This window comes from Channa argus, chromosome 5, assembly GCF_033026475.1.
Source record: "Channa argus isolate prfri chromosome 5, Channa argus male v1.0, whole genome shotgun sequence".
Classification (NCBI taxonomy): Eukaryota; Metazoa; Chordata; class Actinopteri; order Anabantiformes; family Channidae; genus Channa; species Channa argus.
Window position 1 is genome coordinate 12,363,631 of NC_090201.1, and position 24,748 is coordinate 12,388,378.

Here is a 24,748-nt window from a genome sequence, read left to right on the forward strand (position 1 = left end):
GTTGTCTTAATGTACATATCCACTTGCAGTAAATTTAGGTAGCATTTTAATGCTGTAGTTTGTCATAGTGACGGCTAATTTTAACTCCTTTATGTACTGTTTGATTACCTAATTCCTTAAAAAAATCATCGGTTTTATTATTGTCATTCTTCAATGCAACTAATCATATTTTAGCCATCTAATGAGTTTGATCTCAAAAGTATAACATAACATAATACTTCAAAGTATTAGTGACTCAAAACTGAAGTTCTGTAGGCAACTAGAGTAAATCATAATACAATGTCATAAAATTGTCTGTTTATGCTATATAAGGCAAATGTCCTTTTGGAACAAAATGATATAGCAAAGTGTGGGGCACAAGTGTAAAATGGTAGCATAGCATTTTTGTGCAACAAATCACCATGACAAGCCAGCTTCATATTACTGGTCAGAACATAATGTCTCATGTCTGCAGGGTGTAGGGCTACAGTTTGTTCCTGAATGCTGAATGTTGCATGTCAGGGCACAGCATGGGTCAAGTGTTAAGGGTCAGCTCCAGGTAATATATATTGTCAGGGGCTCTATTTTTGGTTTGGTCAGTGTGAAGGGAAAAGTCTGACCTGTCATGGACACGTGACCATAAAGAATTAAAAGTCACTCTGAAACTCAAAAGGGATTAACTACTTATTTGGTTCTGCAACCAGATAAAATATTTTTGCTACAACCAAAGAAATTCTCTGAGGTGCTACATTTAATCAAATCCTACTTATGAGACTGTATTCATGAGAAGATTTCATTATATATTGGACTTGTCAAATGAATGCCTCATTGCAAGCTTGCTTTCACATTGCCTCCTCCACTTTTCTCCCCTTGTCCCTTTTTCCACTCTGTCTGCCAACATCAAAATCCAGATGACCGGTACGTGCTGTACAGTAGTATCGGGTGTCGAGCAAATGAATGCAGTCGGAGCTGCAGTCTCCTGTAGCTGAGAGTAGGACGGTGTAATCTTCCTCTGGTCAGGATTGTTGCCAACAATAACACTATGTGTGACAAAACAACACAGACTCAGTGAAAAGGAGTGAATAACTGCTTTTGGTAAATCTTCCCAATTACTAATATCTAAAAAACTGTAGCACTGGTCCTGTGTTAAATAAAGATCCGCTCTAAAAAAAAAAAACCCCACAGCTGACAATGTTACAGTTGTCACAGTTCATTCTAAGCAAAAATTTATGTCTGTACTAAATTTCACGACATTTCATCCAACACTTTGCTTTGATGTTTTCTTCTTGACATAACTTGTAAGTCGCTTTGGATAAAAGTGTCTGCAAAATTACTAAATGTAAATGTAGACAACAATCAAGACATTTCACTAAAAATGCACAAATGCGCATGTTATGGTGGCACTAAAGGAAAGGTCAGGGGAAAGTTTTTGCCAGGCTATGCTGATATCTTGGCCAATGACATCTTGAGAGTCACACTGCATGCTTGGCTAACATCATGTCAATAGCCCATTGTGTATCGTACTTCATTACAATAAACAGAAATATTCATTTTGAGTCAATTCCAATTTCTGCTTTCCCAAATACTTGCTAATGAAGCAAATCCAAAGCTAAAATTAGTCCCAACATATTTACACTTTACACCTGTTTCAGGAATATTTTCTAAAGGCTATAGGACTCAGCTAAGAAATTATGTATTATTAAAAAAAACAGTGAACCATTTAATTAGGCTAAATTGTACAACATAGGGATTTTTAAATATTTAAAAATGATTCTATATTTTATTTCAGATATATACTGAATTAATTTCGAATTGTAACAATGTTAATAAAAGATATGTCACAATGTAGAGTAATTAATTGATTCACAGCTGAAATCATGAAAAACCAAACGTTTATATTTGAAAATAGACACTATAATCTGACAAAAGGACGCCTGAATTTCCAAACATTTAAATGAAGACAACCAATGATGTAAACGATTTAAACGTTTATTATCAAATATTGTCTAAATACTTTTTCACCATTTAATTAAAGTCTGGGCAGTGTCCACATACATGTCCCAAACAAACACAAAAGTGTTCTTCACACTGTTTGAACACAGTTTGTGTGTTCTTAGCTGCTCATCTCTTCACATTTCACTTTCCTTAAGATACTGTATTTCTTTAGTTCATTTTCAGATGAGAAAGACATAGAAAACTGCTCAACTCAGAAGAATGTGGAAGACAAGTTATAAGTTATACAAAAATAGAGTTGAAGTTTAAAACACATGAAGGGTGATGTACATAACAGCCAAAGACAAGAATGCAGTTACCAAAAAACGTCTAATTATGATTATTAGAATTTCCAAGCATTTAGGCGTTAATCCATTTATCAAATGATCAAATATCAAATTATACAAATGCTACACTGGTTCCAATTGTGGATACAAGTAGAAAACTAAAATGTGCTTGGACTAAATTTAATCTTGAGCTGGACAGCTCTACTGTAGCTATAACCTTGACTGTCTCAGGGACATGTGAACAGGATTTAGTTCTTGTGGATCGTAAACCACCTGTCCTCCCTTGATGTCCTTCCAGTTTAGCAGTGTGAAGGATGAGTTCAAGTTTTGGATGCTCTTTGTCAGACTGTATTGACAATCACTTGCCTTAGGCACTTCATATCAAAAGGCTGGAAATCATCATTATTGTGATGGTGATGGTAAATTTTATGTCTGTAATACATGGAATGAAAGCTCATTTACATACACATAGTGTGGTTCATGGATTGAGGTTTTAGCAAAGGCACTTTCCATTTTCACTCATTAGGTGGATTCTTTCGTTCTAAAAAGCCTAAGACGTATATTATTACATTGACATGTGTTTCAGACATCAACTTATAGGGCGTTTTGAAATACTTCGTTTGCTCTGATTTGATTCGGCGGACCGTTTTCACCTTAGTTCGGTTTACTTGAAAAATCCATGCGACCATAAATGCACCGCAACAAGGCACGCGAGATTCGTCTTGTCCGCTCATTGGTTAAACTGATTTGGGGTAGGAACATAAAAGTAAACAAAAGTAGGAAATCCCGTTCTATACTGGCGAATATTGTTATAAATGAAATTCTCTAAGAAGCGTGGAATAGCTTCACAACTTTACAACATTTTTACTTAACTGTAGTGATTATCTTGGCAATATACCAATAACAATGTTGCTGCAGATGATGATTGCCCTTCAAAAAAGCGGACAAATACAAAACCTCTTAACACTTGTGGACGACTTGACAACTCGCTGTCTGGCTAAAGAACATGCTGTCTTGGGGCCTGATCGATGTCACCACAAACGAACAGTTCCTGGGTTCGTTTGTGACCGGACGGAAATGTTGTGGGTTGTGGGTGTAATTGATGTGTTACACAAATTAACCGCACCAAGGTGGAAAACGAACCAGAGTTTGGTTGAACCGGAATAAACGAGGTAGGTAACGTTAGATGTTGCAAAATGGCAACTCAACAGATATGGCAGAATATTTTGGTTTAAGGCAATACGGTTTGTATTGAGAATCAACTTTGGTCCAAGACCTTCCAAAGGAGCATAATCAGGAGTCAAACTATATTTTGTGATACAAAGAAATTAATAAATATTTCCCTTTTGAAAACTGGGATTCCAAAGTTCTCATTAACAAACGGGACTTTTGGATACTAAACAATCTACAGGCTTATTAGTGGGGTCGAAAAGCAAATTGAAAAACATTTCTTCAAGATATTAGTGTCTTTCAGAATAGGTAGCATTGCACTGCATCAATCCAAATGTCTTTTGAGCTGCATAGTAACCTTCACACATTTAGCACAGCAATAAAATAATTTTACAAATGCACACGAAAATATATATCAACTTTGTGTGAACCAGTTCAGCCCTATTGAGAGTTCCACTGAATTGAATAAAACCTTCATGCAGAACTCACACAGGTTTCATATTCAATTTCAAAAATTAATGTTAAAAAAATAATGGTCTCTTAAAAAATGTCATTTATAAGCACACAAGTCAGTGGGAAAGAAGGAGGTTCATCATAGATAAAACCTCACATTAGGTGTTTTTAACTGCTCTTGTAACACATATGCGTGTTTTTAGAATGGCAGAGTATCCATGAAGATTTTCTCTACAATTGGTGGAGGGGGCACCAGGTCCTCTAGTTTCAAATAGAAGATACGTTGCAGGCCCTGTGTACACAGAGTCCTCAATTCTGGGAGTTTGCCCAGAAGACGAGAAAGATAGTTGGGCTGGGTCCTTCCCGGTTCAGATCCATTTCCACTCACGTGTTCCCTTAAGCATGTGATGAGATGATTCTGAAAGTCCTCAACCCGTTTGGGTTCTTTAAGGCCATGACGATCTAGGTGCAAAACATGTTATGAGAAACACAATCCTGAATAAAAACATAACATTTATATGCAATAAGAAGTGAGAAAAAGACTTACCAGTGATAATGACTAGTGCCTCAAGGCAGGCAAACATGGAGACATCTAAGTTCATGCGGTGAAGATTTTGAGAGAAATCTATGATGGAGTCGATCCAGTCACCAAAACTGCGAACACACTGAAGGCGGTGGAGAACCACACCATTGCAGAAGATCAGCTTGTTCTTCTCTGGATTTGACCTGCACAGTTTCAAGTCATTAGTGCAATCAGAGCATTGGTTCATTCTAGTGACATAACCGTTATTGTGGCATTTTTTATGGGAGGCCAACCTGTATGCTAATCGGAGGATGAAGAGCTCAACAAAGGCAGATTCAAGCAGGAGCTCTTGGTCCTCTGTGCAGAAGTCTGTGAATCCTGGGATTGTTTCAGCCCACTTTCTGATTACATCTAAAGCCCCACTCAGCAGGTCATAGAACTGCTGGATGTCATGAGCATCCTCCTTTTCTTTCATTTTGTCCATTGTCTCCTGATACTTAGGAGGAAGAGAACGAAATGGTCAGTGCTGCAGAATATAGTTTCAGTTTTAATTCATGTAAACAATCAATTCACTCTAAAACAACTCTGTCAAGATTTACCTTGGAGTAGTCAAGCTTTCCAATCACTGGATTTGAGTCTAAATGGGACCTGACAAGAGAGGATATGATGTTGACACTGGGAGTTGTGGACAAAGCCTCACCCACAGTCTTGGGTTTGGAGGGCAGGCGACCACGGCGACCTTTGAGACTATCTGTGCGCACAACTAAAGAAGAGACAGAAAAGAGAAGAACATTTGAAGAACTTGTCATTAACTTTGAAAGTGAGTTGCTGTATCAATATCAGATTCTTTTTTCTTGCATCTGGCATTGTAAAGCTCTAGTTACATGCAGTATGTCTGTCAGTCTGAACTTTAGTTTTACAAGTCTCTGTCACACATTAGTCCCTTAAAGTTTAATGTCATCACTTCACCTTCTTTGACCATTCCCACTGCAAGACATTTCTGGAAACGACAGAACTGACAGCGGTTTCTCCGTCTCTTATCCACAGGACAATCTTTATTGGCAAGGCAGAGATACTTAGCATTTTTCTGCACAGTTCGCTGCAAAACAGAAAAACACTACATTACCATAGGTTTATAATGATGCATACACATACATGATAGAAAGGCACCACTAAAATTTCACGTTATGTTAAATGTTTAAATCGTATTTCCTTGTTTTTGTTCCAAAAACATCTTTTGCATCTGTTTTGAAGAAAATGGCTAACTGGTGTCGGGCAAAAACTAAGCTCTTACTGGCAAATGATCAGCATGAATGTCATATTTATTCTGAATGGCTCAATAGTTTTTTCCCATGGTCCTATATTTAATAGCAATATCAATATTTGAGAGCTTAAGAAATCTGTGACAGACTGGCCCTTTTTTAAATGAACACATAACCAGCAAAATCCTGAAACAATGATATACCAAATTAGTGTTTTAAAGAATTGCCTGTATCAGTCCTGGAACAATCATGTTATGATGTATTTGTCTACTTAAAATTATAAATATTAATACAATTTTTTTTTTGTTAGTGATTAAGATCAATTTGATACCAAATACCTAGCATAAGTTAACATCAGTGGATGCTGTTCAGCTTTGTACCTTAAAAAACCCTTTGCAGCCTTCACAGGTCCGGACTCCATAGTGCTGACAAGATGCATTGTCACCACAAACTGCACAGCGGCCCTCACTGGATCCTTGGTTATGTGTTTTAGGAGATGTCACGGTTCCCTCCACTATCCTGGGGCTTTCCAGAGGTCCATGCTCCAAGGAAATGTTGGGACAAGGCAGAGGAGAAAGATGCTGCTGGGGAGGCAGGAAGAAAGGATCATCATGGCTTGGCTGAGCATCCTGGTGCTGCCTCAGGGGAGAATGCTGCTGTGGTGCAGAGCTGAAGGGGAAGAAAGAGAGCTGCTGAGCCATGGCAGCCTTATCAGCAACAGAGGCCATGGGGGCTGAGGAGTAGGGGCTGAAAGAAGAATCCCAGACAGGTGTGGACTGGGTCTGAAAGCTTGGTGTTGGAGACGAAGCAGCAGCATAAACTGGGCTGCCATAGTAGTCTGAGCCACATGATGATAGTGTTTCATCAAGGCAGCTGAGTGCAAAGGAGCCTGGGTAACAGCCATACACCTGGAGATCATCCAGCTTGAAGGACTGGTTCTGCATCTGAGGGCTGGAGCTCTCAGCTACAGTGGCATGGTTAAACGAAACTGTAGAGGCAGGAGGAGAGGTGGTAATCTTACAGGAATAAGCATCAAACTCTCCGACATAGCCATTTCCCATTAAGGTATTGATGCTGGGCAACGAAGATGTAGACAGCTGGTCCTTTTGGCCACTGATGTCCATCACCAGTTTGGCACTGAGGTCAGGGTTCAAAAACTCAGAGCTGAAGTAGGTGTCATGGAGCAGGGATGCATGCTGGGTGTGTACACAGGGCATCGCTAGGACAGAGAACAGCAACTATTACTACTGTTAAAAACATATGTTTACAATCTCAATATAAATGATTAAATGTTAGCAATTGTTTTCTATGTAAGCAGATACTGTGTAAACAATTGTTACAGATTAAAGTGCTTAGCCATATTTTTTCCAAAATGAAAGCAGGGGAATTGGAGTATCCTGGCAGCCATATAATCAAAATGTTCCTGATTTAAGTGAAGATGAGAACCATCTACCTCTGTTTAGTTCTTACTGTTTATTAAAGGCTAAAATGAACCCAAAAATGTAAGTGAGTTAAAGCACTGAGACTGAATAAGGATTTGACTGTTTAGTAAATCAGAAATAGCTTAAATTATGTGAGTCTGGATTTTAATTTATTTTCTCCAGCTTCAGAAGAGAGAATGCGGAAAAGTCCAGTAGAGCAATCATATGTTGTCAGATATTGTGTTACTGGTTGTTAATGCTCTGAAATACCTCCTTCAGTGGCAGACAGCCCTCTTCCAGGATAAGTGCCAGGTGAAATGGCAAAACCTGTTTGTGTGTATGGTTGGGTAAATGGGCGTGTATGTGTATGGGTTTTTCGGAACAACACATGCTTCACATCACATAAAAGCAAATGATAATTCTCTTCTAACTTTAAGAAAAGTAAATTAAAGTAAATTTAGGTAAACCACATTGGTCAATGTGTGTTTTATGTTCTATTAATATACCCAACTCACACCATCTCATGTAGCAACAGACCCACACATAATGTCATGTAAACTTTTGTAAGTTTTTGAGTTGAAAACATAATAATGCAAGCTCTGAATCGTTTTACTTGAGAATGTGGAAGAGGCACAAGGCACTTTTTCCAGTAAAGTACACATACCACACTCACACACACAAGTGCAAAAGTAGTACTGTCACTTAAATAAATTACACTTGTATAACGAGTATTGCTGTTTCAATAATAATTTAACTACATTCAATTGCCAATTTTATTAATTAAAATTACATTTTTGCTGAAACTGTATCAATGTGTTGTTGGTTTAGCTCTATGATCATTTTGGAGGCTGTATTTTTTCTGCTGGTGTATATTTTGTCCCCCACCAACTGGCTCTCTCAAGGGGGCAGTTTTTCTTTCAATAACTGTTACCTACATGGCATTTCTAAGAATTATTTCCAATAAAACCACGTACCATGTATAATTAATTTTTAATAAGCTGCCCAATTAGTCTTGTTCTCTGTGTTTACATTTTTACTTGAATAATATCTAAGAAAAAGCATCAAGGCATTAATTCTTATACCAGCATTAATATGGCCCCTTATAAAGTAACAAAACATCCATGTTTACTTACCTGGTTCATGTAAAAGTCCGGACTTTTTAGCTTTTCATTTATTCCAAACCAGTAAAGCGGTCAAATCACCTCTGCCAGCTGCTGTCAGTACACACACTCATTCAGATACACTCACACACACTGGGCCAGACCAGCGCAGGCGGCTCCATACTCTCTTGTTTTATTTTGGCTGCAGCGGCTAAAAGGCGGGACTGTGCCCAAACATGGCAAACAGGGTGGTGGAACGTTCCGGGATGCCAGCCAATCAGCTTCGCGGGCGACACAGACGTTTCTCCGTGTGACGCACTCACGGGATTCCATTGACGCAAGAGCTGAGGGAGCGTGCGTTCTAAATATAACCGACAACGACAGCGGTGCTCACGTGGGGCTATTACAGGATGAAAAATGCTAAAAATAGTCGGAATTTGGAGGTGCATACGTTTTATGACTGGAAAGAGCTACACGTTTACAACACGGACCCGTGTTATCTCAGGACAGACGAGGAAACACCTGCTGGGTTTCTTTAGAAAATGGGATTTTTGTTTTCGTAAAACAGCCAGAAATCCTCCGTAATATTTGCCATAAACTCTTGAAGGAAGCCACACCAAGAGATAAATATAGGAATAATACCAGTCACTTAATCATTGAGGATTTTTTTGTTCTTTGGATGTTTGTTATTTTAAATGGTGGTTAATTGTAATAATTAGGCAGCAGCTTCTACCCAGGTCCCACCAGTTTAATCTATTAGGGAATCATGGATGTACAATGTGTCTACGTGCATATCAACCAGTTTTATCTCGGGCCAAATTAGTCATTTCAATAAGAGAAAAAATAAAGTAAAATGGACCCTATTTTCAATGACATTTTTAAAAATCCATTAATTATCTGTTACCACTTATCCTATGTGGGTCGCGAAGGGGGTGGAGCCTATCCCACCTGTCATCGGGCGAGAGGCAGGGCACATCCTGAACAGATCGCCAGTCTATCGCATGCCCACAGGGAGACATACACAGACAGACAATAATTCCCACTCACATTCAGACCTACGGGCAATTTTAGATTCACCAATTAACCTAACGTGCATGTTTTGGGGCTGTCGGAGGAAACCCACGGAGGCACACTCCACACAGAAAGGCCACGGCCATTTTGAAACAAAAACCTTTTATTATTTAATAAAATGTATCATTATTGACAATTTTTAAAGGTAGTAAGATGAAAAATTTACTAAGACTGTGTTTTTCTCCATGTCAGAATTCAGCTTTGTAATATGTACTGTTTTTCTGCGTCGCTGCTGCATTCAGCCAGCATTCATTTGCTTCTGGTCTTTGGTAACTGTTAGTGACAGTGCAGAATATGTTCAACAGTAAGCAGTAAACAATATCTGAACAACGTAAGAAAGACAGCTGTAATATAGGAATTACTTTTTGAAAAACTGTGCAAAGGAGCACTTATTCTGTTAACTAATTCTGTTCAGTTATCACTGTCTGCTGCAATCTGTTCTGATCTAGTTTGTCTTCCAAAATGGAGGTTCCCAAGAACTTGAAGATGCAATGAACACAAGACTTAAGAGTATGGTGAGAGGAGAAAGTATAGGGGGGCTGACTCCTGAAATCCCCTTTCATCTCTTGACCATCTTCAGCTCCTTGTTGTTTTGACTTTCGGGTCACTGAAGGTGCCGTCGTTAGCGTAAAGGGAGAAGAGCAGAGGGGAATAGACACATCTCTGAGGACCATGCTTATGCAAGATATTACTTCCCTAAGCCTCACTTGCTGTGTGCTGTTGGTCAGGAAGTTGATAATCCACTGACAGATGGAGAGAGAGAGACAGAATTTCTGGAATAGTGGTGGCGAGTCCACAAACAGGCCTCTGGCATGAATCCCAGAGTGATCAAGGTGTTCCAGGATGTAGCCCTGCGATATCCTTTAGGTGGTTCAACACTAGTTGTTCACTAGGACTTAATGACCACATATGTCGTAGTTGCCCCATAGTCTTGTAGTCATTTAGTACTGTGATAAAAGATTCTTATCATAGTTGAAAGATGACTTTACACATCTGATGATCTATAATCTGTTGAAGATGTGGGTGATGATTTGGCCCATCTGTTCAGAACATGCATTAAGACAGGACAGGGATACAATGTGTAGACCCAGTAATTTCCTGGTTTTCTGTCTTTGGAAGAGTCTTCTCTTTGCATATATTGAGTGTGTGTGTGTGTGTAGGTGTGTGTGTGTGTGTGTGTGTGTGTGTGCAGGGTGGATGGTGGCAAGAGGATGATCAGGGAGGGGTGTTGTAGGGTCAGTGGTTATTGTATTAAATTTTATTGTATTTTTAAAAAATGTTTTTAAAGAAGATTTGTTTTTCTTATTGCTTTATTGCAATGTTTTACTTTTGAAATGCATTGGAGTGGTCACTAAAGTCCAATTTAAATAATTTTGTTCTATTCTGTTCAAATGTCGTTGGCTATAAAAGACCCTGAAGACGGCTGAAAGTTGAAACATGTTGGTCTAATAGTAAAGTTGTTTGATAATCTGCAAGTGTTGCTGAAGGTTTCATCTTTTCAGTTTGTTTTCTCTCACTGATAAAAAAGTAGGTGAAATTCTTGCTTTGCCTTGAGTTTTGCTAAAAACCCTCACTTCTTGTAGCGTTTAGCAAACACGTCTTTGCAAAAGATGTTGTTCATTCAGTCCATCCAGGTTTTCAGCTGCAGCTAAAAAACATTCAGCCGGTGCAGTGCAAGCCACCCTGCTGTTATGTTTAATAATATTTAGAATAGATGATTATCACATACTGTAGAAAATTCCCTCCAATCCAGACAAATTTTGTCCTGTCTGTCTTTTAACAGTTAATCCCCACATGGGACAAAGATCTTCACTCTGACCTGCAAAACATGACAATTACAACTATTTACACTGACCATGTCATACTGTAATATCATCATCAGACAATTTGCACTATGCATGGAGCCACAGCTGCAGATGTCTATTTGTCTGCATCAATTTAATTATCATTTAATACTCCTGATGTTATAACTTGACCACAAGAACGAGAAAAAACCAATACACTCCAATACTTGAGCCCCGTCAATGGCTTCTTGGGTGTGATCTAGCTTCTTTTTAAAGGGTGGAGAAAGTGACAAGGTTTAGTCAGGGTGAGAAGCAGTTAAGATTCACACAAGAGGAAAGATCCTAATGTATCTGCCCTCACTGAACTTACATAGAGAATTATAAAACCATCTGCAAGCAGCTTGATGTCCCTGTGACTACAGTTTCAAATATTACAGTATAAAGAAGTTTAGGCTCTACTAGATGTAGCCAAGCTCGCTGGTTGTGGATGCAAGAGAAAAATAAACCCCAGGCTGAACAGAACCATAGATGTAGACAAAGTGAAAGAACCGAACTCCGAGTTCAAAGTGGGCTAGTAAGGGATGTGGGATGTGGGGTCATTGATCTGGGCTCATTGGAAGAAAACCCAAGAAGGCCCTGTATCCAGCAAAGTGTGATACACTGTGTGCAGAGGTGGTAGAAGTACACAAACCCAATATTCAATAAAAAATTATTTTAAGCAATATTGGCTTTAAATATATAAATAAATTGGCTTTTTAATTATATAAATTTTTAATATTGAAACACTACTTGGTGTTAATGTTGTAACTGATCAGTGAATGACCACAGATTAGAGAAAGATTTAAACTTCCAAAGAAAAGAACACCGTATCTTACGTGAAACATGGGGAGGCTCAGTTATGTTTCCGGAATGTTTTGCTGTCCTTGAATCTGTACTGGGCTCAGGTCAAGGGTCCTGCAACTGGTCTGCCCTGAGTCCTATCTATGGAAAGAGCTGAAACATTTAGTCCAGGGAAGGCACCCTTCAAGGTGAAACAGCTGGAAAACTTTGCTGAATAAATTAGAGGTTTAAACTAACCTTTGGCATGTGCAAAAGTACCGTGGTGAACTGCAGAAATCACTTTGGAGTTTGCAGTGATTGTCTCTAAAGGTTGTGCAATAAAACATTCGGTAAGTGTACCCTCATATAATTTTCAAGTGTTGAAATATTTCTACTATTCTGTTGAATCAAAAATCTAAAAGAAAGTCCAAACTTTATTACGTAAATGAGTAAACTATGATTACTTTTGCTAGCTTTAAGTTATTTCACAGAAACATGCAGGTTCTTCATTTGTCATGGAAAGGTTAAGAAGTAAAGATACTGTACACACTTTAGAAAAGTTCAGTTCAGTTTTACTAAGCATTAATAATACATTTAGACTTGCAGCATGACATTTTTATGTTTTTCTCTGAAATGAATACTTCCATTTTACAACTCACTTAACATTACACTACTGACATTAAAAACTCTTGCTACTTTTTACTAAAGTACTGTTGTTTAGAAAAAAGATGTTAAAACTTGGTTTGAGGTTCAGCCCCAATACTGTTACCCCTTCTTTCCTCTCAGATCCATACTGCTTTCCATACTGAATCCACCCAATATTTTAAATACATAAACAAGACAATACACAGCATATCTACTGTTAAGTGCCAAACAAGATATTTATAAGAGCAAACTATAGGAATAGAGTACATGTGGTAGTACAGGTGTTTTTGTGTTCTCATCATAATACTGTAGCATCAATCACAATTCTGTCTCAATCCATGTCATCAAAATTTAAGATTTTGATATCTAGCTGCAAAATCTCGCAAGCAAAACCCAATTACAACTCTCTAATTGATCAGTCTGAGGACATTTCAGAATCTGCTGTCAGTGTGAGGCTGTATGATAGTACAATATAGTCAAGACACATACGCAAATGACAGCTTCAAGATAACATTAACACAAGACATACTAACATACATCTGTGTTATGTGTATAGAGAACACTGAAAATTCAACAAAAAATGGTTGAAGATGGACATTTGGTCTAAAAAAAAATTTAACACAAGCACTTTTCAATATTTTGTCCTATTCTTGTCAATGGCGGGAATTTTGTTACAAAGATGATGCAAAGACCGGAAATTATTAGAAAGGTTACAGGAAGAACCATGAAGATGTTAATATCACCCAAGTCCACCTTCCTGTCTTAAACATGACTAAACTTTGATTTCTCCTTTTATTTCTTTTCAATATTGAATCATGGTACATTTTGACAAAATTGTACAAATTTTTTTTCTCTCAAAAAATTTAAATTGAAAATTGAAGAGAAATGTTAGTGTCCAGATGTTTAAAGCTTGTTGGACCTATTCACACAGACTTGCTCTATGCTGTAGTTGCTGCCAAAAGAAAGGTCCATCTACTAAATGCTGACTTGAAGGGGTGAATACTTATCTTACTTACATTCTGTCTGATATTGTTAAATAATTGTCATTTACTCAACGCTTCCCCATGTTAATCTATCAACAGCTATTCAAGAATCAGTAAAAAATAAATACAAAAATACACTGTGAAAAACACTGAAGAAACAGGTAGGATAGTTTTGTTGAACAAGGGCAGCTGCTGTGGGCTTCTGAAAAGTCAGTTCATCAACAGCTGCAAATTACTCTTGAATTTTCTCTGAAAGTATATAGCTAAACAACATTCTCTGCTGTTTAAAAAAAAGCATTTAGGTTGGCACACATTAGCAGCTTTCACCACAATGTGCATTTAAATTTTTTGTGTGTGCAGGCTGTTGGTTATTTGAAAATTCCAGAAAAAAATCGGGGCTTTAGTGCAAAGGACATACACATTAATGCTTGATGAGGATGGCATATGTACCGTAGGTGAACTGCTGTAATGCATTTTAGTAAACGGTCTCAATGATGCTCTACTTGTGGTGAAAGAAGCCTGATGGTTTAGTTGGTGGAGCCATGAGCATGTTAGCTTGGTTCTTGTGAGTGATGTGGATCTAGAATAAATGAAGAACAGAATTTTACAATATTGAAAATTTATATATATGTGCTGTGCACAGTGCTCAAAATGCACAAATGAGTTTGTAGACTGAGTTCAAGCTGTGGCGCACTGCGTTGTAGTTTCCACCATTTAGTACAAATCTACTGTAAAACACAGTTTGAGTCCACTTTTGGCACTGGATTTTAATGGTTAATAACACTTACAGTACAAGGAGGCTGCATCCAGGGCTCCCCATCGATTTGCATGGGCAGAGCTTTGGTTGTCCTGCACACAGGGAGAAATAAAAGTGATTAAATTACTCTTCACCATTTATATTGTTGAGAGTGTGCCTGTTTAAACCAGACTGAATTAAATGAGGATAAAATAACAGTAACACCTGCATTTTTAAGGCTGTGATTTTTGGTTTTTCTGTGTGTACTTCAATTTCAGGTATTCCTGTTACTGTTTTATCTAACTGTAGAGGAAAGTAAAAAAAACCTGATGGTAATTTGAGAGGTCTGTGCCAGTCTGTGTCCAGCACTCTTTAGCCCAGTGTAGATTTGTCCCATCTCTATAACTCCTTCCAGCCCCACCACCTCCAAACGTTTATCGCTTATGTCTGCAGAGGTGAACACACGCAGGTGAAGTGAAAGATTAACTGAGCATCAGAGTCGACTTCACTGAGCCACATTAGGCTCACTGATAATATTTGGACTCTATAAATAAGGTAATTCAAGAGACTATGGATGGTCCAACTGGATCAGTCTTACCCTGTGAAATTGTTTTAAGAAGTTCAGGGTCAGTGATAACCTCACTGGGCTCCACCTCTGGCAGACATTCAGACTTCTTGGACTCTCCCCAGAGGTTGGAGCCTCCATGCATGCTGGGTATGTTGAGCACAGCTATCCCCTCCAGAGACATGCAGCTCAGGTCCAGATGTCTCCCACAGCACTGGGGGAGGATTGTTTAGTTTGAATAGCTGAACAACAATAAAATTTACAACATGCAAATTACTTAAAATATTAGGCAAACAACAGTAGTAGAAAATTTCACCTCAACCATGAGACAGTCCTTCAGCTTCTTACAAGAGGCAGAGAGTGTCTCAGAAGTGGCAAACTCGAAATACCAAAGTTTGTTTTTTGTTCTAAGAAAAAACAGAGATGAATAAGATACTCGCTTTCAATTAAGACTTGTCCAGTGACTCTTTTCACTGGAAAGCAGTTTTTGCTTGTGCTTGTAGAGTTACTGTAACGCCCCACCTGCTGTTGAACCTCTGGGGATGTTTCTCTCTCATTGAGTGGAAACGATGAGCAATAGAGGCATCCTGACACATGGACAGTAATGCAATCACTTTAGGTCACATTTTAAGCAATGTTTACGTCAGCAAGATGTTAGCAAAATGTTTGACTCACCACTCCAACAGAGAAGTAATTGTTAATGATCTCGTAGGGCACGGCATCTCCTGCCTCTCGAGGGTCTTCTGGTATTACCTGAATGCTCCAGCGATCCATGCGGACTAACTCACTCGCTTCAATCTCCTTCAGGGTCTCTGTCAAATCTGACCCTTCATAGCCTACAATGGGTTAACAAAACCAAGCCAACATCACTGACGAGACCTGAGTGATACATGCTTGAGTTTAGAGTTAATACGCTTATGGTTTTACCTCCTCCCCAGCGAAGACAGCGAGCCAGATCATTACCAGTGCCCAGAGGCAGGACAGCTACTGGTGGGTGCACTTGTAAGTTCTCTTTGTCTGAAATCACACATAAATCATTCAGCTGCCTCTCCTAAAAGAAAAAAAAAAAAAGAAAAAAGAAAAAAAAAGTGTGATACCTATAGCTTCCAGAAGCCACCCAACTGTGCCGTCTCCTCCACACACCAACATCCTGTACTCACGCAGATTACGAAAGAAGTGTAGTCTAAAAACACAGAGTCAACATAAAAAAGAAGAAGTTGATGTGTACAGTCAAAGTGCAAGTCCCACAGTGGAAAATGAGTACTCAACCCTGGAGCAGGACCTCCGTTGGAAAGGTTGTACACTTGACGAGGGTTCAGCAGGTACTGAAACTTCCTGAGCACTCTGTGAAAACACACAGAAAGTGAAATAATGGAAGGTGGTCTGTTTCAAAATAATGAAGAGATTATCTCTGTACTCAGATTGCAATTCAATGAGCAACTATAAATAATATACATTTCCAACACATGTACTGAGATCTAATTTTCTTTTCCTTTTGGCTGTTCCCTTTCAGGGGTCGCCACAGCGAATCACGTGCCTCCATGTAACTCTCTCCTCTGGATCTTCTTCTCTCACACCAACTAACTTCATGCCCTTTGTACTTTGTACACCATTACTTTAATTATTGCGAGACTTTAAACTGCCTACCTTTCCCCTTGCTTTCCCCCACTTTTTGGGTTTACAAACACCAGCAGAGGGTGGGTGCCTGGAATTGGAGCAATCTGAAAAAGAAAGCATAATGAAGTATCCAATCCAGTGATCCAGAGGATTATTTAACTCAGCTGAAAAAGACGTAAACTCTGTGAGTAAACAAATTGTATCTACAGTATTTACATGCATTTATAATGGCACACTTAAACTTTTGTTGATTTAAACTTAAATTGAGACAATTGCCTTTTTTTCCTTTGCTACTAACAAAGGCAGCGTAATGTAGTCATATTTTATAGGTAAATGGTCAATGCTGAATTTACATTTTTAGAAGTTTATGAATTTCCAGTCTTTTTTCAGCCAGAATGTCTTATGATTGGAATTGTTTGAAACTCACACAATTTTGGGTTTGTTACAGTTCAAAAAACAAAATAAAAACACATGGCAGTTGTGTGAAGGAAAACATGATCTGAAAAACACTGTCTCTCTTAGACTGTAGAATTAATGAAATTATGTTTTTAAGCCAGATTTGAAGCATGTATATGTGATGTAGACATCCTCCAACATAGTGCAAATGAATTGAACTGTCTTTAAAACATGACACCTCAAACCTGCAGGATGTGGCCATCGGGGGTAACATTTAACAGACTTGTGTCTTCCTCCTACACAAAACAATAAGGGGCAGATAAAAACAATCCTGGACATCAAAGACCAAAGCAACCTGTATTGGGGTTGTATATGCTCATTTTACCTTTGAGACCGCATATATTGCCCATGGTGGCAATATATGATCTCTCAATGGGCCACAATCACAGGACGATAAGCCAGAGAAGATACACTCATCGTGACGCTTTAAAAGAAACAAGACTCAATCAACATAGAAAAAAGGGATTCGCTGCTAAATATGCATCAGTATACACAAACACACACAATCCTCACCATCTCCTGGCACCACACACAACGCCGCCCAGCTAACATTTTGATCTTCTTGTGGCAGACCTGACATTTGGTGGAGTTGCAGTCAGATCTGATCCAGTCATGAACAGCTATCTGAGATACAGAAACGTAGAAAAAAAAAAGGTTTTCTTTTGCAACTTTAACCTGATTTCATTAAATATTGTTTATTTTCACCCTTTAATGTTAGTGTTTTCCTCAATTCTTAGACTCTTTATTGCCATGCTGTCACATTACAGAGCAGCCTTAGAGCTCATGGATGGCTTTGGATTTATGACTTTTTGGATAACCACTAACTTGTTTTGTGGCTGTTAAACTGCACTAGAAAAAGACAGTGAACAGGTCACTTTCTACAGCTGTGCAAAATTAGGACATTTAACAGATGTATCTAGCAGGTCGTGCATGCTAAAATCTGCACTTTAAAATGGATTGTACTGCCATTTGGTTTTTCGTCAGAAGACCCACAATATTCTCTTAAACACAAGTTAAACATGCTGTAATTTAAGTTAAAAATTAAAGGTTCAGACTGATGGAATAGGGACTGAGGAAGGATTATTGCGCTTCTTACACCGTTCTCCTTTTTAGATCTGACAAAGGTACGAGCACAGGGTTCAGGATTCTTGTTGGCACACTGACTGTGGACTGTGTACTTGCAACCTGTAGGAGGAGAAACAGGCCAACATAACACAGGTTCATGACAAATCTGATTGTAAAGCTAATTACATGCATTTGTCTGACACATACTGCTACAGACAGTTCATTAGTACTGTGTATGAGGTGCATGTCTGTCCCCTGCTGGCAACTGTGAGCTCTTACAGGTGCAACAAAGTCCCTGCTTCCCAAGGCCAAGCAGCATGCTCTGACACACACTACAGTAGGTTGGCCTGTTAAAGTGCTTCATCCTCCAAATATGCTGTCCATCCCTCTCTGTCATCTAAGTGAGGAAAAGAGAAAGTAGCATTAAAGATTTTTACACCAAAACTACAATAACAAGATGATTGAGGTTGCAGAAAAACTGTAAAATGTTGTATTTCACCTTTAGTCCAAGTAGGACAAGCAAAGGTACGTTGTTCATGCCTCCCTTCAACCATTCCTCCAGAGTGACAGTCCCACTCTCGTCCACATCGATCGCTGTCATCATGTCTTTAAGCACCTGCCCAGTCATAGAACGAAGACTGATTATCATCTGTGATCAATTTGTGATGAAATTAAAAATCACGCAGACTTAAAAATGGATTAAATTCATACTGGTCTGAGTTCAGTCACATCCCACGCCAGATAATCAGCAGCTCGCATCATCTGCGTGATTATACGATCCACTTCCTGATGGGGAGACAACAGAGTTTATTTTTAGGACATGCTAAATCAGCGTGCAAAATCTGTAGCATGTGACAATCACACTTGTGCAGGACCTCCAAATTCAGCCACTAAATCTAAATACTAACTCCAGAAAGTTAAAAAAAATCTGAAACTGTGCAAATAGCAGCTGAGTCTCTTATTTCATTATTATTCACATGCCCAGTTCAAAAAAGTCAGGATGATGTGTAAAACAGAAATAAAAGCACAAATTAATGATTAGCAAACTTCATCAAACCATATTTTATTCACAATAGAACATAAACAACATATCAGATGTTGAAACTGAGACATTTTACAATTTCATGGAAAATATTAGCTAGATTTAAATTTGATGGGAGCAACACATCTCAAAAGTTCTCATCTCAGGAGGAACAAAAAGCTGGAACAAAAGCTGGTTGAAAGCATTTGACAACTTATTAGGTTAATTGGCAATGGGTCATTAACATGACTGGGTATAAAAAGAGCCTTTCAGAGAGGCAAAGCCTCTTGAAAGTTAAGATGGGTATAGGTTCACCAATCTGTGACAAACTGCACCAAAAAAATCGTGGAACAATTTCAGAAAGATGTTCCTCAAAAACACTCTTAAATCACTGTCTTGTGAACACGGTTCACTGTGAAATCCTCAAATGTAAGTTAAAGCTGTACAATGCAAAGTAGAAGTCATATGTGGACACGATCCACAAACAAGACACAACGTTCCTCTCTTAAAACTTCAGCAACTGGTCTCCTCACTTCCCAGACATTTACAGAAAAGCAAAAAAAAGTTGTTAAAAGAAGACGGGATGCTACACAATGGTAAATGTCACCCTGTTCCAACTTTGTTTAAGTGTATTGCGCCCATCAAATTCAAAATGAGCTAATATTTTCCACGAAATGGTAAAATATCTATTTCCAACATGTTATATGTTTATTTTCTATGGTGAATAAAATATGGGTTGATGAAATTTGCAAATCATTGGATTCTGGTTTTAATTCAGTTTTACACATTGTCCTAACTTTTTTGAATTGGGGTTGTAGCTTTTTTTATTTGGATCACCAACAATATGAACAGTGTGTTTTCAATGGTTCTCAAATGTTTGTTAGTTGCTCTTAACTAAGTCTACATGAATCCTATTACCTTTTAGGCTTTGATCTTAATTTTTATTTAATCAATAGCATTAATGACTAAAGTACTCTAAAGAAGATATATGACTGAAACTTATACAATTTGTGTAACTTAAGTAAAAAGTACAGACATCCTATTTTTAGCTAAACTTGCCAAAATGAAAAGTATGTTTATGCATGCATACCATTTTTACAGACTTCGTTAAAGATTACAGTATGACACAGTTAAGGTGGATTTTTATTTTACTGTCACAAAAAAAAGAAAAAACGTGTTATGTATTTGTAAGCTTATCACCAAGTAATTATTAACAGGCTGTCAGAAAAATGTAGTGTAGTAAAAACAGTTTTAAACACTAAATGACTTTTTTTTACATTTACATAACTTTTTACAAATTGCAATCAATAATTATGCAACCGTGTAAGCAAGTTATCAGTGACTTTGTATAACTCACAGAGCTGTCCAGGAGTCCATTGCCATCTTTATCGTAGAGTTTGAAAGTAACTAGAAACACAACAACAGAAATCAGAGAGTCTGTCACTACTTCCTAAGACCGTCCATGCAGTCATGAATACACTAAACATCAGTTGCTCAATACTAAACATGTTAGAAAATATTTAAGACGTAGATGAAACTAACATTCAAGCTTGTCTCGCGGCTGTCCTTCCTCCAGCACAGAGAAGTAACAGGACACATCACGGAGAAAGACTCCTCCTGTAAATAAAGGAATGTATCCTTTTGATACTGTAACCATTTGTTCAAACTGAAAACTTTTATCTAAAACAGTATTTTTTTAGTTAACAGCAATCATTTTAATATGGTTTACTATCGAAACAGCCGCAATTAAAAAACGACAGAGATGTGCGTTGGACAATGCTTCAAAAGGAAATATCTTGCAGCAGTTTTCCTTTTACTAAGCATTAAAAACATTCTGTGCTGCATTCCCAGTTATGATGTGAGCTAAGCATGACTGGAGCTGTACACCTGACCAGAAAGGAGAATGATTTACCTCCTTTGGGCAGAGAACTCTTTGTGGTCCAATCCTTCTCTACATGTTGAAAATAGCAAAAGAGTCGTTGGCAGAAATCTGCAGGAAAGTCGTCCACCTCTAGGTAGGTCTTAAGAAACAGACAGAAACCTGCCTCATCAAGGTGCTGAGGGAAGAAATGAAGAAATGCATGATCCATTTTTAGAAACTGCTTTATTTAATGATAAGGCATTTCCTGAACTCTCCGCCTAATTATTACATTTTCAATACCATATTTGAATATGTTTGGAAAATTATAAACCCCTCAAATAAAGTTTTACAGCATCATGTTGTTGTGTGACTGACCTCTCCAAAGCTGTGCTGGGCCAACCGACCCCTGGGGTGAAACTCCTTAATCACATCTTTCACTCTCAAACTACTGTCTACAAGAAAAAGATTGGATCAAAAACATTTAATGACTCTAAAAGGATGTGAGAGAAGACTCTGAATCTCATTCACACTTATCTAATATAAATTAGTTAGATTTTTTTGTTATGGTTGTGAAACAAGAGAACAGTTCTATGGTAAAATTGAGGGGAGAGAACCTCAGTGATTGCTCTGTTAGCTCCACACAATATTTATACCCATGATATTATCACTAGTTGTGGACATGGACATACTGTGTGTATTAAACCTGGGTTTTGTCCTCACTGTCAAAGTAAAGTCTTTCTCAGATCCACAGTGAAGAGGGTGTAATTATCCATTCATCCATTAGTCCAACAGTACAAATACTTTCCATCCTGACACTAAAAGCATAGACACTAATTTCTGTCAAAGCCTCTGAGTGGATGGTAGCATATTTTTATCCCGGTACACCTTTGTTTCCTGTCAACAGGTCTATCAAATTTTGCATTAGTTCCAAACCCCGTGCAGGAGTGTGTCCTTGTATTTTGAAGCTGCTATTTGTGTTTTCATTGTTGATGCTGAATGATTCTCCTGAGAACATTGTGGAATGTTTTTGTCTAGATGGTGTGTGAATATGAGTCAAATGACTGATGTGAGAAATAGCCTCCCTTTATGATATAGCTGCTTTCACTCTAATATAATACAGAGCTCCCACAGAAAAGTTTGAAAGCAACTGGAAACATATTAAAGTAAGTCAGTGTTCAAGTAAATAAAAGAAAAGTTTGAAAAACTCAAAAATCCATTTAATCAGTATGCAATTTGAAAAATCTTTCAGTTTCCATACAGCAGATCCCTGTAGTTTATTCTTCTGTGTGGAGCCCTGAAATAATAAATGAAAATTATTTTTATATTTTTTCAATTTACAACTTACAATTTTGAACCTATAATATTATATTCTTCTAAATCATCAGTTTTTTGAAGATCATTTCAGAAATATATTTTTAAGTAAAAGTAGCATACAACAATCAGAAACACTGAATAACAAGTGAAAGACATGCTTTTAAGCATATCAAAGTAACAGTAGCAACGATATTGTAAAAGTATGTTGATGTGTATGCCATTTTCACATAACGATTTATTGGAGTATATTTTAGGAATATGTGGACGGGGCGCCTGTAGCCCAGTTAGTTAAGGCAGTCGTCTGCTCGATCCCCAGTCCCGGCTATATGTCGAAGTGTCTCTGGGCAAGACACTGAACCCCTAACAGCCCCTTCCCCGACCCAGCTGTGCAGTGCCGGTCCAACCCCGATAGAAATTGGGGAGGGTTGCGTCAGGAAGGGCATCCAGCGTAAAAACTGTGCCAAATCAACTACAGACAATGATCTGCTGTGGCGACCTTGAACTCACGAGATAAGCCAAAAGGACAAAATAATATAAACTATTTTAGCAATATGTGGAAATAACAGTTTACTGTAGATTTAAGCTGCAAATAAGTATGTTATACAGTACTGTATTTATCGAAAGGTTACAATCACCAAAGTCACAGCTGTTAGATGTAGTTGACTATAAACTACAATATTGTGTTAGTGTAAATGTATCCAAGTTAAAGTAACACAAATTGGAAACACAACACAAAACTAACCAAAAAATAATAATAAAAGGAAAATAGAGAAGGGGAAACTTACATTCCATGTAATGCTGAAGCTGGATAAAATCTACAGGAGTCGGAGACGCTTCTGTATCATCAGACGAGGCCATGTCTGAGTCAGGTGGATCAGCAAAGAGAGAACTAAATGTCACAGAGGTGACAGGACCAAAAATAACCCCTGGGTGAACTGCTAACCTTGAGAGACAAAGCAAGGAACAAGGTGTGACTCTTTTTTATAATAGATCTTAGGTGATACACTTTTTGCAGTGATGCACATTAACAGGTGTGTCTCCATTCCTTTAAAAGCACATTCCAGTTGTAAGTCCCATGTTATCAGACACTAATAAACCACATACTCAGACAGTGTTGGGCTTCCCTCATAGTTGAGAACTCCCAGAAATAAAACTTAGACTTAATGGAACACGTTCATTAATTAATTAAAATGTTATCACGTACATAATGTTTTTAACACCTTAAACAACAAGATGAATCAAAGGTTTGTAACCAGATCAGACAAGCTGATCAGCTGTCCACAAAGCTGTCACACAAAAGGGAATATGCTGCAGAGTGTATAAGTTCCTGCATGGAGAATCAACTGTGTCCAACAGAAAATCTAAAAGTAAATGTAACACTAACCTGTAGAGATAGCGAAGCACTGTCTAGCTCTTTAGCAGTCTCAGACCACAAAACACACACACTGCAATATCCCATCAGCTTAATCAGCACCATACAGTACAAGTCCGAGTGTGGCAAAGCAATTCAGAATTTAGTCATCAAGATTAGAGGCGGAAATCATCACACAGGATTATAATATGAAGCAAGATGACTGACAAACGCCACGGTTTCATTCATTCTGCTCTGTCGGTGCTGCACAGGTGTTCACCAGAAGAGGACTGTAGCTAAGGACTACTTACCTTGTCTCTGTCCGTCTCTATAGAGATCATCAGAGGGTAGGAAAAACTGAAAACTCACAACTTTGATGTTTTTAACGGCATTTGGGTTTACTGGATAAATGTGTCCCGCGGTTTTAGCGGATATAAGGGATTAAGAATGGGCGGAGGAGGAGCGCTTAGCCGCATATTACAGTTACCCTCACACACACCCACGTAACACTTTCGCCTGCCAACGTGATTTCCAAATACGGACGCTTTAAACCCGAAAGTCAAGTTCAGGTTGCCTGGATCTAAGAGAATTAATGAATGAACGAATAAATTAATGAATTGATAAATGAATGGGCTCTGCAGATCAGTTTGTGCCTTAAATAAGTCATTAGTTATTCAGGTGCTGCAGTTTATAGGTTAAGTGTTAAACATGTGGCAGACACGCGCGAGAGTCTAAAATTAGGGTTCAAAATTATAAGAGCACGTTGTTGTATAAAATCATTGTTTAAAAAATAGATATGCTGAGACTGTGCATGGACTGAAGATAAGGTGAAAGCGGAGGACATGCTGGCAAGTGCAAAGGTTAAGGCACATTGTACCATGATGCTATTACATATTTTCATGTGCAATAAACAAGACTCAAATCGGTTATCAGAATAATTACTGATATTTTTCGTAAACAGATTATGGCTGCAATAAACAATCATTTCCATTATTAGTTAATCTGCCGATTATTTCTCGATTAATCTGCTTAAAACTGCTAAAAACTGTCACTCAAATTTCCATTCTGTTTACATCGCCAAAAAAGAAAATCATGAAATGTATAAACCTGCATAGAATAGGCCTATGAATTAAAACAATCAATCGATTATCATATTAAATGTTGATTTATTTTCTGTCAAATACCAAAATAACCACCTAATCACAGCAGCTGTAAAACAGACTTTCACAATCTAACAAACCCCATCTGCTGAAGAAGTTGAAAGTTCCGGAAA

At 38.1% G+C, this 24,748-nt stretch overlaps 2 protein-coding genes across 5 annotated transcripts; both read right to left on the reverse strand.

Moving 5' to 3' along the window:
* Positions 1 to 1,954: 1,954 nt before the first annotated feature.
* Positions 1,955 to 8,381, reverse strand: LOC137127852 (probable nuclear hormone receptor HR38). Of its 2 annotated transcripts, none has more exons than XM_067505338.1 (7): positions 8,221 to 8,381; positions 6,047 to 6,885; positions 5,374 to 5,503; positions 5,004 to 5,167; positions 4,698 to 4,894; positions 4,429 to 4,607; positions 1,955 to 4,343 (listed from the first exon to the last, which is right to left on the reverse strand). In XM_067505338.1, exons 2-7 carry the CDS (start codon positions 6,881 to 6,883, stop codon positions 4,081 to 4,083), a joined length of 1,770 nt encoding a protein of 589 aa, XP_067361439.1. In that variant the 5' UTR covers positions 6,884 to 6,885; positions 8,221 to 8,381; the 3' UTR covers positions 1,955 to 4,080. The 2 variants fall into 2 exon arrangements, with proteins under 2 accessions (XP_067361439.1, XP_067361437.1); XM_067505336.1 differs by having other exon boundaries at positions 4,698 to 4,900.
* Positions 8,382 to 12,366: 3,985 nt separating this feature from the next.
* On the reverse strand, positions 12,367 to 24,663 carry dgkab (diacylglycerol kinase, alpha b). 3 transcript variants are annotated; one of them, XM_067505800.1, is made up of 24 exons: positions 23,787 to 24,663; positions 22,910 to 23,067; positions 21,186 to 21,262; positions 20,862 to 21,006; positions 20,492 to 20,566; positions 20,307 to 20,356; positions 18,640 to 18,714; positions 18,428 to 18,544; positions 18,208 to 18,325; positions 17,960 to 18,048; positions 17,377 to 17,487; positions 17,189 to 17,287; positions 17,049 to 17,099; positions 16,438 to 16,511; positions 16,060 to 16,134; positions 15,888 to 15,973; positions 15,718 to 15,807; positions 15,466 to 15,626; positions 15,313 to 15,377; positions 15,107 to 15,197; positions 14,824 to 15,004; positions 14,552 to 14,672; positions 14,278 to 14,338; positions 12,367 to 14,069 (listed from the first exon to the last, which is right to left on the reverse strand). In XM_067505800.1, the coding sequence occupies exons 2-24, from the start codon at positions 22,980 to 22,982 to the stop codon at positions 13,989 to 13,991; spliced, it is 2,166 nt and encodes a 721-aa protein (XP_067361901.1). In that variant the 5' UTR covers positions 22,983 to 23,067; positions 23,787 to 24,663; the 3' UTR covers positions 12,367 to 13,988. The 3 variants fall into 3 exon arrangements, with proteins under 3 accessions (XP_067361901.1, XP_067361902.1, XP_067361903.1); XM_067505801.1 differs by lacking the exon at positions 23,787 to 24,663 and adding an exon at positions 23,509 to 23,780; XM_067505802.1 differs by lacking the exon at positions 17,049 to 17,099 and having other exon boundaries at positions 23,787 to 24,662.
* Between the last annotated feature and the right edge of the window lie 85 nt (positions 24,664 to 24,748).